General features: G+C 42.5%; 1 protein-coding gene across 1 annotated transcript in view; it reads left to right on the top strand.

The window, feature by feature from the left end:
- The window catches only part of UBN2 (ubinuclein 2), a 143,612-nt gene that overhangs the window by 88,265 nt on the left and 39,910 nt on the right, over positions 1-15,437 (top strand). The window contains exon 14 of the mRNA XM_032803163.2: positions 1,790-3,319. Coding sequence (XP_032659054.1) covers positions 1,790-3,319 — 1,530 coding nt within the window. The remainder of the gene's footprint in view (positions 1-1,789; positions 3,320-15,437) is intronic.

A 15,437-nucleotide genomic window follows, 5' to 3' on the forward strand; every position in this document is an offset into this window, starting at 1 on the left:
ACATTGATTTTGTTGAAATTTTCTACAGAAAATGCAACTTAATATTAAGGTCAAAGTTTTGCTTCATCTTATTATATTATGAATTATAATATATAACAAAAGTCAGTTTTGACATAAATTATATATGAAAGTCAAAACAAAGTAAAAATGAAATGTATAATTTCAGTAAGATCAAACCAAAATATTTCAGAATATTTCATTTCTCAAAAAACACTGAGATTTCAATTTTTCATCCCAATTTGGGATTAAATCAGATTTTGGAATCTCAGAATTTCCTATGGGCTAGAAATTCCATATTTTGACAAGCTCTTTTTATCACACACTTGATGCAGGATCTTTGAGTGGACCCATTTGGTAACCTCCCTAAAAGAGCATATGCACATTTTGAAAAAAATCTGCCTCCTGTTCGTTGTGACCTCTTGAGTGTTTGGCTTCATAGCGCTGTTGGCAAAGAGGAAATATAGTGGAATCCTGTTAACATCAGTTTGCACAATGGAATCTTTGTTCACATACTAAACCATTTGGCATGAATATATTGCTAATGATCCTGTTTTATATCAATTGAAAATCACTGGTTACTTGTTTCAATCAGCACTTAATTGTATGTGGTGGCAGCACATGCCGTTACTCACTTTAGAGACTTATGCCATAGGCTTTAAAGTGGGTAATATACTATTTGGCTTTATTGTAATTTTAAATTATAAAGACATTAAAAATGGGCTGTAAGAAGGTACTAAATGCATTAAAGTAATACACATTTTTTTAAAATGCATGCACTTTGATGACTTCATTTTCATCTTAAATTAGGTCATAGCACTGGAAAATTTTGAATATTTGGGTGGACAAGTTCAGTGCAGTAAGCTGATGTAGCCTCTAACTAGGCTTACTATTTCCTCTGAGTTCCATTGTAATTATGGTTGAGCTCAGATTTGCCTTAACTTTCAGCATATTGAAGACTAGCTCTGTGAGCCTCTATAATACAGTTTACTGTTCTTTACTGTGATATTCCAAGTGGAACTACAGCTCTAGGTCTTGTTCCTGTGAGTAACACTAGATATACTCCAGGAGTATGTGGGCCTGGTACAGTAGATCATGTTGTCACTTTGTTACGTTATATACACAGGACTGAATTTGACTGAAACTACCCATTTTAAAATGTTACATCCTAGAACCACTTCCTTGCTGCTTTCTCTCTTCTGTGTGGGTTCAGTCGTGCAGGCAGAGAAAGGTGGGACCTTATTGATCCCTAGATATTAAGGGGTGGATGCCTTAATATACTAAATGTAAGTGTCTTTAGAAGTCTTTTGCAAACTCTGACCCAGATCCTCAAAAGGTATTTAGACACTCAATTTCCATTTTAATCAATGGGAGTTAAGCATCTAAATATCTTGGACTCTGTTCATAGCATGACCATTATCTGGGCTTTTGCATCAAGATGGCATGGAGGCCATTCACAATGCCTTACCACTTAACTCACGTATTTAAATTCAGTATACTTAATATGATCGCTTGTAGTACGTAATATCTGCTCTTCATAGCTGAATATGGTGTTCTCCCCTTCCTGTACCCTACTACCTGGTGAACAAGGTATTCTGTACTGCAGCATCTGGGTATCAGATAATGCTGAGACTATCTTTAAAAGAAAAATATAACAGTAGAGCTATACTTCTGGATTTGCAGAATGATAGCATTGCACTAAAGTTACGCTGATCTGCTTTGGAGAGGGCATTGTGACTTCCTAATGTTTTTTTTCTCTATTTTTATCCCATACCCCGCCACTCTCCACCAGGACTCCAGTCCAAAGAAAGAGCAGAAAGCCTGTACATCTTTGGTGACTTCAGTTTGTTTTACTAATTCCAGCGCACCTATCAGTACGGTAGCTAACTCTATCTGTACATCAGCTCCAGAGACCATCTGTTTGGATGACTCACTGGATGAAGACCTCTCTTTCCACCCACCCTCTTTGGATTCTGTATCTGATGCTTTGGCAGTTATCAACAATGGAGCCAAGATCTCGCCCCTGGGGTCCACCGTAGACACACCAACCTCAAGACCTCGCCCTGGGCTGAGAGAAGAGAAACTGGCAAGCATCATGAGTAAGTTGCCTCTAGCAACTTCAAAGAAGGTAGAGCCAACTCAGACTCCACATTCATCAAGTCTTATCGCTGGTCACACAGGACCAGTACCAAAGAAGCCCCAGGATTTAGTTCACACGGGCATCTCTTCAGGCCTTATTGCTGGCTCTTCAATTCAAAACCCCAAGGTTTCCTTGGAGCCTTTGCCAGCCAAGCTACTTCAGCAAGGACTACAGAGGTCAAGCCAGATCCAAGCTGCTTCCTCTTCGCAGACCCATATTTCTTCCTCCAAGGCCCAAGCAGCTACTTCCTCCTCCTCTCAGAGGTGCAAGGATGCTGCTATCCTGGTATCCTCTTCAGAGGGCCAAGGTGGTTCTTCCTCAACATTACAAGTGACAAAGGTGCACCAGCATTCGGCTGTCCAGCAGAAATACGTGTCTCCTCTACAAGCAACTATTACTAAGTCACAGACCAATCCCGTGGTGAAACTGAGTAGCAATCCCAAACTCTCCTGTTCATCCCCAGTCATCAAGAGTCCAGATAAGCCAGTAATGTACCGCCTTCCTTTGTCTAGCCCCTCATCTGGAAGTGGTTCTCAAGTATCCCACCCTCTAGTTTCTCGGACAACATCCAGCACCTCTACCTCTAGTAACTGTTTTGCCAAGGCTATGGTGTCGCAGGGTTCTTCCCAGGGTTTCAAGCCTCCCTTCTCCATGGCTGCCTCTCCTAAACCAGCTGCCTCTCCCAAGCCCACTTCATCCAAACCCTCTGTCACACCCAAGCCCACAGCATCTCCTAAATTTCCATCTAAATCAACCTCATCCTCCAGGCCTACAACATCACCCAGTTCTTCCAGTTCAAGTGCACTAGTACCCCAGAGTAGTCACTCCAATAGCAGCCCCCTTCATAAACAGCCCAGTGGAGTAAATATCAGCAGGCAGTCTCCTACCATGAATTTGCTGCCATCTAGTCGCACCACAGGCCTTCAGCCTGCAAAGAACCCTCAGGCCTCTTCAAAGTTGCCCACCTCTTCTCCCTCTGGGACTATTGGCAAAAATAACTTGAGTGGAGTCGGAATGAATGTACCTGCCAGCAGAGGCAGTAACCCTAATTCAAGTGGAGCAAGTAGGACTAGTCTCTCTGGGGGAGCAGGAAGTGGAACACAGGGTGCTACTAAACAATTGTCGACACCACATAGACCATCTTCTGCCTCAGGGTCTCCAGTTGTAGCAGCAAGCGTGCAGGTATGTATCTAATGAGACTCAGTTGTGGGTCTCATAATGAGATTTATTTTGAAGTTTCTTTTTGTCACTATCCTTTCTCATAAATGTGATTGAAGATTGGTCATGAACATGTTTTCACTAAATCTTTCTAATGCATGTGCTGAAATGGTTTCACACTGGTGAAAGGGGTGTTTCTGCACAGGAGCAGGGTTCCAACTGACCTTAGGGTTCGGGAGGGAAGGAATTTTCATCACAACATATATTGGCAGGTCTGTGGTGTAAGGGAGCAGAGTTTGTCTTCTCTAGAACACTGAGAAGAGAGATGTTAGATTCTGTGGACTACAACTACTTAATGGTATTTCTGGAGATTGCAGTGGGATCAAGCACTGGTAAACTGAGGCCATTCCTGTCTACATTTTCTGTGTTTGATTTCCTTTATTGTAATGGTATGATAAAGAAGGGTGTATAGTACATCTGCTGCCACTCTTCCAGGATTGACTTACACAATGAGAATTAAGTTGTGTAGGGTTAGAATAGCAAGCATAACGTCTATTAAGTTGATGGATAACCAGCATAGTTTTAATATTTATGCTAATACATATTATGTATGCTATGGAATACTTTCAGAAGGAATATGAAAGCCCAAGAGTACACACATCCTGGAAATGAGCTAAGTAAAAAGGGCCTGGGCAAGATTTGCTTGTACATGAATAAAAACAGCCCATGTAAGATTAGCCTTCATAGTCGCTCATATGTTAAAACTTGTGCCGAATTTCTGGACTGAATTTGTTTAGTTTCCAGCCATTAGATTTTTTTTTTTTTTACCTTTGTCTGCTAGATTGAAGAGGGCCTCTATTATCCAAGTTTTGTTTTGCATAGGTACTCATACACTATGATCAACTCACCCCTTAACCTTCTCTCTGATAAATTAGATTGAGCTTGAGTCTTTCTCTATAGGCATATTTTCTAATCCTTTAATTGTTTTTGTGGCTTTTATCTGAACTCTCCAACTTATCAATGTCCTTCTTGAATTCTGGACACTATTCTGGTAGCAGTCACACTTGTTCAGAGTTAATATAACCTCTCAGCTCCTGCTCAGTATTCACTATTTATACATTCAAAGACCACATTAACCCTTTTGGCCATAATGTTACACTAGGAGCTCATGTGTAACTGATTATTTCCATGATCTCCTAGTCTCTTTCAGAGAAAATGTTTGCCATAATAGATCCTCCTTCCTGTAAGCGTGGTCTGCATTCTTTGTTCCTAGATGTATAACTTTGGTTATTGAAATGCATGTTTTGCTTTCTTCCAACTTTCCAAGCAATCCAGATTGCTCTGTATCTGTGTATCTGTATCCTCTTCATTATTTACCACTCACAAAGTTTTTCTGTCATCTGCGAACTTTGTCAGTAATAGTTGTATGCAGGTCATTGATAAAATAATTAAATAATATAGGACCAAGAACTGATCCCTATGGCACCCTACTAAAAACACATCTGCTCAGTGGTTCCCTATTTAAAATTACATTTTGAGACCTGTCACCCCATTTTTAATGTTTAATGTGTGCCATGTTGATTTTTGCATAGTTGTAGTTTCTTACTCAAAATGTCATGTGGTACTCAGTCAAATGCTTTTAAAGGTCTATTATGTCCACATTATTACCTTTGTCAACCAAACTTCTAAGCTTATCAGGAAAAGAGAGTGTTACTTAGACAAAATCTATTTTCCATTATAGATTAATGGAATTACTCCATTACTCTTTTAATTCTTTATTAATTGAGTCCTGTGTTGGTTATTCCATTTTTTTTTGTCTGGATTGATATCAGGCTGACAGGCCTAACATTACTCAGGTCATTGTGTTTACCCTTTTAAAATATGGGCACAATAACTTTCTTTCAGTACTTTGGATCTTTCCTAGTATTCCAAGACTTACTGACAATCAACATTAATGGTGCATTGAGCTCCTCAGACAGCTCTTTGAAAACTCTTGGATGTACAATATTGAGACCTGCAGATTTAAAAATGCCTCAAGTAGCTGCTGTTTTAACTTCAGAGTTACTGCTGGAATAAGTATTTTATAATCATATAATATGAATAAATCATCTGTATTTGGGGAAAAGCCAGAACAGAAATATTTATTGAAAACTTCTGCCTCTTCTGCATTATTTTTGACTTTTCTACCATTTCCATTTAGTAATGGACCAATACCGTTGTTAGGATTCCTTTTGTTCCTAATATATTTTTAAGAATACACACAAAAAATTCAAAACAACCTCTTCCTTACTATCTTTCTCTCTTCTGGCCATTTATTTCTATCTTGTGTGCTTTTTGCTTTCCTTAGTATTTTTCTACAGTTCCTATTGTCTAATTTATATTCATAGCTATCAGCATCTTCTTTTTTCCATTTCTTTTATATTATAGCTGCTTTCACTTCCCTTATAAGCCAAGTTAACCAATGTAGTCCTTTTTTTTTTCTCTTCCCCCCACCCCCATTTGTGGATTTGGGGGGCATTTAATAAAATATTCTTAAATGGTTCCCAATTATCATTCACATTTTTCTCTAAATTTTTTTCTTCCAGCTGATTTGAGTCATAATTTTTTTCAGATTTGTGAATTGGCCCTTTAAAGCACCCAGTATTTGTATTAATGGTTTTTGGACTTCTTTCTGTTTGCACATAAAAATACAACTCTCTCAAGTCATGATCACTTTTACCTAAGCAACCACTAGTTTTTGTTTCTGTGATCAATTCCACTTTATCTGGCAAGATGAGGTTTAATATAGAATTGCCCCATGTTAGATGCAACAGATTTTGAGTTAAGACATTGTAATTTTTAATTTTAGAAATTCCAAGAATTAGTATTAGCCATATAGCAGGGCCACCTTATCTATTCTGGTTTCAAGCTAGCTGCTACTTCTGTTTCTCTCTTCAGTTTCCCCAATAACTTCAACATAAAATTTCATGTATTGAGTAAGAGCCCTTCTTGTGGTCTTTGTTTATTAACTAAGTTTTCAAAGAAGCATGAACTCCTACCCAGTCTTCCTCACTTGCTCACAACTGTTGCTACAGGTTTGTAGCCCTGTCTTTGCTGAGGCTATCTTTTAGCAGACTTGCTCTCTATGCTCAAGTTGTCCTAGTTGGCTCTCGCTTTCTGCAGGCTCCAGGCCCTCTGCCTGGGAGCTACAGAGAGCTTCTGCATTAGAGCTGCTTATTCAGCCTTGCTGCTCCTTTCACTCTCTAGCGAGCTGTCATGTCCAGGGCTTTCTGCCTGAAGTCTTTCCTTCTCTTGTCTTCCCTTTGGCTCTCCACAGGCTTCTGTTTTGTCTCCACCTGATTTAACCACATGACCTACTTGTCATGTGACAGTCCAAAGCCTTGCCCATCCCAAGGCAAGCTCTCAATATCTACCAGAACCTCATTTCCATTGACACCAGACAGTTTGCTTCTCTGCCTGCAGTATCTTTAGTATTCTAGGCCTCCTCATATTTTCTTGATGCTATGTGCAAATAGGCAGAGCTTACAGTCATTGTTCATATAGGGCAAACCCATCTTCCATGTCCCACTTGCTCACAATCAATGCACACAATTGGCAGTGCCCATGTCTTATTTCCTTTCTGTATCTATGGCAGTTGACCCACTCTAGTTACTGGACCTTCTTGATGCTGCTTTGAAAAACTGAAATCAAAACTCCCACAGATGATGCTGCCTCTCCATATGCCGGCTCAAGAGGATGAACATCTCACCACCGATGAAGGTTGTGGTGCCTACAGTTTTACCACACTCCATAAGATGTTTCAGTGCTCTGATCGTTCTTTCCTCTAACCCTGAGTGGCCAAACTTAGTGATCCACTGAGCTGCATACGACCATCTTCAGAAGTTCGAGAGCCTGCTAGGGCTCCTGCTGAAGCGCTGAGCCCCAGCAGGCACACCATGCGGTGCTGAAGCCTCGAGAACCCCTCCTGGCTGTGCAGAAGCCAGAGACAACGTGGCGGGGTGGTGGCACATGGGGTCACATGCCCACCCAAATTTTTAGCAGGGTTTGCTGGCCTTGCTCAGTCACGTGCTGCTACTGGGCCTACTCCCTGCATAGCAGCTGCTGGAGCTGGGCAAGCTGAGAACTGTGGCCGTGGGGAGAGGCAGCGTCAAAATGATGGGAGCTGCTGCTTTTGCTGCTATCTCTCCTCGCAGAACTAAAGCTGTGGCCCACCTCTGCAGTTTGTAGCTGTTAGCTCTGTGTGAAGACAATGGCAAATGCCTGGGAGCTGCAGGGAGGAGCCACTGAGGATAAGAGGAGATGTGTGCCTGTGGAAGGTGTGACTCAAGCTGCTGGGGTGTTTGGGGTGTGAACTTTTAAATTTGCTCCTCAACTCTCAGGCACCAGAGACTTCTGCCAGAAATGACTAGTCTCACCATCCTGCTGCAGGACAGAAGCCCTGAGCTCCCCCCTCCCCCCTAGTCTGGTAGGCAGAGATAGGGGAGCGGGGGGAAAGGGTTTGAGCTGGGGGGCTCCAGGAGCTGCACTTTAACTGTAAAAGAGTCACAGTTTGGCTACCCCTGCTCTAACCAGTTCTCTTCATTGCATAGTGTCCTTTGCCTAAGCCTGCAGCTGCTCTGCTTTCCCTGTGAGCTCTCTAAGCTTGCTATGATCAGCATCCAGCTTAAGCTTCTTTCCTCTCCTGTTCACAGAGCCTCTTCTTGGTTTTTCTATCCAGTCCCCTCTCTCCACCCTTGGTTAGAGAAGGCCCCTTTTTCTCCCGCTGTGTTGCTTCTGCCAGCAGGTTATAGTGTTTCCCCATCTTCACCTCTCTGCCTGAGGATTTATTTCCTTTTAGCTTACCATATTCACAGGTCTTCAAGGGGAAGACCCTCCTGAAGTAGTGATCCACCTTTCCAGACCTGAAACATTTAAGCAGCCCCTTACCCCTCTATGTCTTTGCCTTCCAGTGCCTATGCTGCTTATATATGTCCCTGAGGTTTGTCTTCCCTGAGCCCACTCCCAGTGTTCGCACTGCCACCCAGGGCACTCAAACCTCTGATGTACAGGTTTTCTACCTCTGAAACACACCAGGACGTTGGTCTCTTGCTGGTGACATTGTCATAGCTGCTGGTTCCTGTCATAGCTGCTGGGTATCAGCCATGCATCTTCCTGCTTCTGTTGGCTCTCCAGGAGTTGTAGAATGTCCTCCATCTTTTTCTTTTTACTAAAGGGGGTTTGTCAGATTAATTCTGCAAACTACACCAGTTGTAGCAGCACTGCCTTACCCAGTCTGGCTTTGGGGTAGCCATTTCCTTGGTGTCCCCTCACTCAGGTTGCATCTCCCTACCTCCACCCTGGATTGTTTGCTGCAATGACTTGGCCCTCCAAATGAGTAAGGTGGACTTTTTCTTTAATAACTTATCTGGAGTACCAAGTCACTACAGCGAACAATCCAGACTGGAGGTCGGAATACAAAAGTCTTCCACCCCAGACCCTGAGGGTCTGTCTTCAAGTTTTAGACACTCTTCAGCCCACCCTTTGGGCCCAGCTTTTAGTACTTCCCACGTTCTGTTCAGTCTCTTCCTGAGCCCTTTCTCAGCTCTTTGGAGTCTCTCCTTGCTCTCTATTGAGCAGCAGCTCCCAGGGCTTTCTAACTTAAATCTTTTCTTCTTCTCTGCGCCTGTGCACAGGATTCTGTTCTTCAGGCATATGTCAGGGTGAATCTCACTGTAGGCATACATGCGCTTCATGCATGTGAGACTGAATTATTTCCACTAGCAGTGTCTGTCTGGGGTTGCACATGCACCCTGAGCTGAACTGCCCACACAAGGGCATAAAGGGTGAGGCACTGTGACCATCCTTCAGCTCCCTCTTAACACCCCACAGCAGCGAGACAGGACGGCGCTAGGTTCAATCTGCTGACAACTCTAGCATGGTTTCATCAAAACCTCTGAAAAATTCCAGAGCAACCTTTAAAACTTTACTTTTAACCTTTTGGGCTCTTTAATCCTTGTCCAGATTGAAATCCTTTGACCAGAACCCCCTCTGTAGATCGCCTTGTATAAGATGGAAGAATCAAGCCCTGCCATTGTGTGACAGATTTATCCCAGTTAAAGATGAGCACAACAGGTCCTCCTTTTGCCTGGGTGAATCCTACATCCCAAGAAAATCTTAGGATACACAGCTTAAGCTTCATCTCTTAGAACAGTCTAGGAGGATGGCATCAGACCTAGAAAATCCAGGCTCAGGATCCAGCCAAACCTGCACCAACCAGGGCTCCAACGAGTAGGCATGTGAGACCCCCTAAGACTTCAGCAGAGACAACCACATTGAGCAAAGAAAAAGCACTGACAGCAACATAGACATTGAGGCCATCGATATCTAAGGCATTGCCTCAGATGTTGAAACAGATCACTGTCAGATGCCGCCCAGAACATCTGGGTAGGAATTTGAGGAGGAGCTCTGTCTCCTCCCATGCCATGCAGTGAGGCATCAGAAGGTATTGTCGAATAAATCTTCTGAATCTCAGGACCGAAGAAAAATGTGTGAGAGCAAACTGCATTGTAGCAGACTCCTTTGAAACCAGGCCCAGTACCAGAGGCCCCATTGCCAGCACCGACCCCAGAACTGGGGAAATGAGTAGTGGAAACAGTCATTGACATAAAGACGCTTAAAAGTACAGACAAGAGCTCTGGCATTGACAGGGCTATACTGTTTAGTTACTCCTCATCACCAGAGCAAACTTTTTCTCACACGCTGAGAAGAGAGTCATGTCCCATACCATCCTTGGGTGGCATTACCAGGAGAGTTTTTCTGCTATCAATCCCTGTATGGTATGCTTCCATGACCCTTCTGGGGCTACTGGGTTCAGTCTTCCCATTCCTTGAGGAGCCACTTTTCCCCCTTCAAGATAGAAACGATCATCTCTCTCCACACAGCTTCATTGACAAGACACCAAAATATCCAGAAGAATGGGACCTGGAGGCAGAGACCCACTAACACCTAGTGTTGCCTCCTAAAGACCTCTTTTCATTGCCTGATTAGGCAGTTGCCTTGGCACCAATACAGACATTGGAAAATATTAAAGCATTTCAGGAGCTTCTTTTACAATTTGCAGACATTTTGGAGATGGAGATTTGGTCACATCGGAGAAGTATCGCAGACTATTCAATATCGTGTCAGCTGCAGCCCCTGCCCAAATTGCTATCCCTATAAATGAGGGATTTCTAGACCAAACTAAAGCTCTATGCAAACACCAGCCATTGTACCACCCATGACAAAATGTGTTGAAAAAGGATACCAGGTGTCACCCTCCAGGTGTGAGTATTTTTATTCGCACCCCATCCCTGGCTCTCTAGTAGTCTCCCCTGCCCAAGAGAAATTACATTTGGTCAAGAACACACCAATAGATAGAGATCCCAAACAACTGTATCTGTTCGGGAGAAAGTCCTACACCTTGGCATTACTCCAGCTGTGAGTATCCACTTGCCAGGAATTCCTAGTTAAATAAGACAGTGCATTACACTTACTAAAACATTCCCGGAGCCTTTTACAAACAGAAGTGGCCTTGTTTCTCTGGGTAGGAGCCATAGAAGAGGTGCTTCAGGAATAAAGGGGAAGATGCTTCTCTGCTGGCTATTTCTTCATTCCAAAGAAGAAAGGAGGTCTTTGTCCTAATTAGCCTTCAGGAGAATGAACAAATGCATATGTCGCCTCAGATTCAGGTTTGTAACACTTCCATTATTCTATTTCTCCAAGCTCATGACTGGTTCATGATACATACTTCCATGTTGCTATTCACTCAGTTTGCAGAAGTGCCAAAGATTTATGGTGGTACTCAAATATTAGTAATACAGAGTTCTACCTTTTGGACTCTCCACAAGACAGAATATTCCCCAAGTGCCTGGCAGTAGTATCAGCACATCTAAGGAGGTAGGGACTTATATCTACCCGTACCTGGACAACAGGCTGCAGCTCAGGGGAAAACTTCAGGATGAGGCAGACAGCCATGGAGTAAGTTGTTTATCCCTAGTCTCTCTATTAAGGCTCCTGGTGAGCTATGAAAAATTGCAAATCTCACCACCATAGGCGACAGAATTCATAGGAGCACTACTTGACGTGCAGGCAGCATGAGCATACCTGCTGGAAGACAGATTCAGGTATCTTTTACATGAGACAAGGGTGAGACCATCTATGACAGTTCACACATATCTAGCACTTCTAGGACACATGCCAGTATATACTTAATGTGATGTCACTTGCCAGACTTTACCTGTGGTTGTTACAGCACAGACTAAGAACAGTGTACTTGCTAGACAAATACCATACTTGCGGATTAGTTACAGTACATTGATCTGCTAGAACTTATTGTGAATGTGAGGAATTAAATGTCCTTTTTAGCCCCTTCCTTGACAGTGACGCTTATTATGGATGCCTTAGGGACAGGTTGGGCTGACCACCAAAATCCCCTCCAAATATGAGAAGTGTAGTTCCCGACTCATCTGAAATTAAACGTAGAATCATAGAATATCAGGGTTGGAAAGGATCTCAGAAGGTCATCTCGTCCAATCCCCTCCTCAAAGCCAGACCAATCCCCACAGGAATGACCTATTGCTATGGGCCATCAGGCTAGCCAGGATTGTGTTCCTACCTGGAACTCTGTAGTGCAGATCCTGATAGACAATACCTTCATGCATCACCTACCACTAGTTCTTCATCCCCCAGAGGTCAACATTTCAGATTTCTTGAGCAGAAACATGGTAACCAACCGTTAGTATCATTGCAGAAATCCAGTCTGGACTGTTATTCCGAAGGTGGTATACCCTGATTGTAGACCTATTCACCTCAGCAGAGAATGCCAAATGTGAAGCCTTTTGCTCTAGGGGGCAACATGAGTATAGGATCTCTGCCAGACACTTTTCTCTTTGAGTGGTCTCATGCTCTCCTCTGTGCCTTCCCACTGATTCCCCTGATCCCCAGGATAATATCCAAGATCAGATGGGACAAGATCACTGTCAAAATAGCCCCATGCTGGCCAAGACAGTTTTGGCAATCACACCTACACTAGATGTCCAGCCAACCTCCCGTGCCTCTCCTCTTACCCAGACATAGTATCTAGGGTGTCAGATGCTGCATCTGGACCCACAGTTGCTGCACCTGACAGCTTGGATGCTGGCTAGATGAGTATCACTGACAGGGAATGCTCCAGACGGGTGCAAGAGAGTCTTATGCAGAGCTGGAAGGCTTCCATAGGAAGAACCTACTCTGTGAAATGGAAACGTTTTTTTTTTTTTGTTTTTTTTTTGGTTTTTGTTTAATATGGCCAATTTAGAACTATGTAAATCTGGTCAAGGCTCCAATCCCAATGATTCTGTACTATGTGCTACTTTTGAAACAGTCAGGGCTGACATTTCACTCTCTCAAAGTTCATATAGCAGCAATATCTGTGCATCTTGCACCAGTTCAGTCACATTCTGTTTTCTCTCACCCCAGAGTGTCTGTCTAGAGTCTTCAAGAGCCTTCTCCATGCCTGCCCTCCAGTTAGAGTCCCATTCCTACCTGGAACCTCAATGTGATCCTCTTTTAGCTCATGGAGCCTCTCTCCAGACCTCTATCAGAATGTTCAGTGTACCACCTTACCATCAAGATGGTCTTTCTAGTCACCATTATGTCAACATTATGTCAGCGATATTCAAGCCCTTATGGCTAGACTGCCGTGAATGTCGTATCACCACCATTTCCCTATGAAGAGAACAAACCCCAAGTTCATTCCCAAGTTTGAAGATTTCACCAGAATCAGACTATCAATCACCTTGCCAGACTTCTTTTCAAAACTTCACTCCTCTCCAGGAGAAAAATTCCGTATCCTGGACACTTCCAGAGCTCTACTCTACTATCTAGATAGGACTGAGCCCTTAGCTCGCCTCCTTGTCTTTGTGGCCATATCAGGTATATCAAAAGGCCCAAATGATCTCTTCTCAGCTACTTTCCAAGTTGATTACACAGTGTACTTCCACCTGTTATCAGCTCTCCCTCTCTGAATGTGAAGGCTTACTCCACCAGGGCATAGGGGACCTCATCAGTCTGCTTCAGAAATGTGCCAGTTTCAGATTTGTAAGACAGCTATGTGATGTAACACACTGGCCTTCATTAAACATTACGCACTTGACATGGCAGCTAGGGCAGATGCCAAGTTCAGAAGATCCAGAACGTCTATCTTTAAATCTTTATTTGATGAACACAACTGATGGTCCTCTTAGCCATGTGGAGGAGAATACTGCTTTCCAGGTCACCTACAATGGGATCTACACTGACACACATTTGAAGAGGAAAATATTGTTGTTCAGCCTACATAACTGGTTCCTTGAGGTGTTGTAGTCAGTGTGGATTCCACAATTAGCCCTCCATCCCTGCTTTTCTGAGTCCTCAGCTGCACAGGCTTTGAATTGTGAGAGAACCAAAGGAGGATTGCAGCCATCCTCCTCTTTTATGCACTTGTGCAGACTCCGGACGTGTGCACTGCCCCAGCAGATGCTACTAATGAAAGAAATTCAGTCTCATGTATGAGAGGCACATGTGCAGCTATAATGGGATCCACACTGATTACAACATCTCAAAGAACTAGTTACTATAGTGTAAGTAACATATTTATCTCGACCTCAAAGGACTGATTTAGATGCATGATCTGCCTGTCATGTGACTTCGCTAATCTTTTCCACCTGGCGAGGTGAGCGAAGTTTCACAGTTGGGGCTGGTTCCGTCTCCCTTAAAATACCACTTATCCTACTATGGGCAGCATGAGACTGTAAATACATGTCACTCAGATTGATGTCCACCATAATAATTCAGCTTTCTTTCCAACACAGTATAGATAATGCTTACGGAGCCAGTCAAGTGTTCTCTAGTGTGATTTTGGTGGTCTGTAGGAAACCACAACTAGTACCCCATCTTGTGCTTTATCTTTTAGGATATTAATCTGTAAGCATTCCAGATCATTTTCTTCTGAGTTGTCAGTGACTCAAAAACAGTTAAGGCCATTTTTGACCCCCCCTCCCCTTTTGCCCAGTCAGTGCTCCATAAATAGTTTATAACCATTGATTTTTAATATTCAATTATGTGAATCTTCCCACCAGATTTGAGCAATACCAACTAGGCTGAACATATGCTCATAAATGTTAAATTCTGATTTCTCTTATTACCAGATTCCTAGCATTGGTAAACATATGCAATTAAATAATTTTCTTTCTTCATGCTTATGGGCTGGGGAGGAGCCCGGCTCAGTGCTCAAATAGCACCCAACCATTCCCGGTATGGTTTGTGTTGTTGCTCCCGTGTGATGGCAGCATGGACCCAGCTCTCTAGAGTGGTTCTTAAGTTATGTTAGTGTGCTATCAAAATTTTTCGGAGTGTAAGTGACAGAAGGGAAATGGTCATTTTTAATGGCTTACATCAGTTAAAACTGAATAAATTTTGTGAGACAAAGCAAACAGACTTTTCTATCACAAGGGCTTTCTCCCTGCCAAATTTGTAAAGGGCTGATGCAAACAATGGAGGTGTTAAAACTTCTTTTAAAAGTTGAAAGTTTTATAATATAAAGCCGGGTAACCTAATACAGGGGTCGCTACTAGCTCCTCTTTTAATGACTATCCCATTTAAGAAAATGTCATGTAGCTGTTTGAAAAATAGTACCAACAAAAAACCAATTGCTTGTGCTCTCTGACTCAGTAGAAGCAATTAACTAACACTTATTCATTACATTAAACCCTTGTTGAGAATTGTAGGATTGGATTATATGTATGAGCACATTTTTTTGCTCTGTTTGGAATTGCTCTTAATACATAAAGAAACAAACAAATTAGTTAATTTCCAAGTCAAGTAAAAATATGGGAAAGGAGGACAAAAATAAGAGACATTTATTTTCAGCATTTTAAGAGAGTTGGTACCACTTACAATGGAAAATTAAAATGTAAAGTATTCACTGTGTTTTTCCAGAATGATAAATTCCAAAATAAAAATAAACTATTGAAAGGCTTGTGTCATAGATAGCTAAGGGTTAATGTTTCTTTTCCCTGTAAAGGGTTAACAAAGGGAACCAAACACCTGACCAGAGGACCAATCAGGAAACTGGATTTTTAAAAGTCAGGGAGGGAATTTTTGGACT

The sequence above is a fragment of the Chelonoidis abingdonii genome, chromosome 1 (genome assembly GCF_003597395.2).
Source record: "Chelonoidis abingdonii isolate Lonesome George chromosome 1, CheloAbing_2.0, whole genome shotgun sequence".
Lineage (NCBI taxonomy): Eukaryota > Metazoa > Chordata > Testudines > Testudinidae > Chelonoidis > Chelonoidis abingdonii.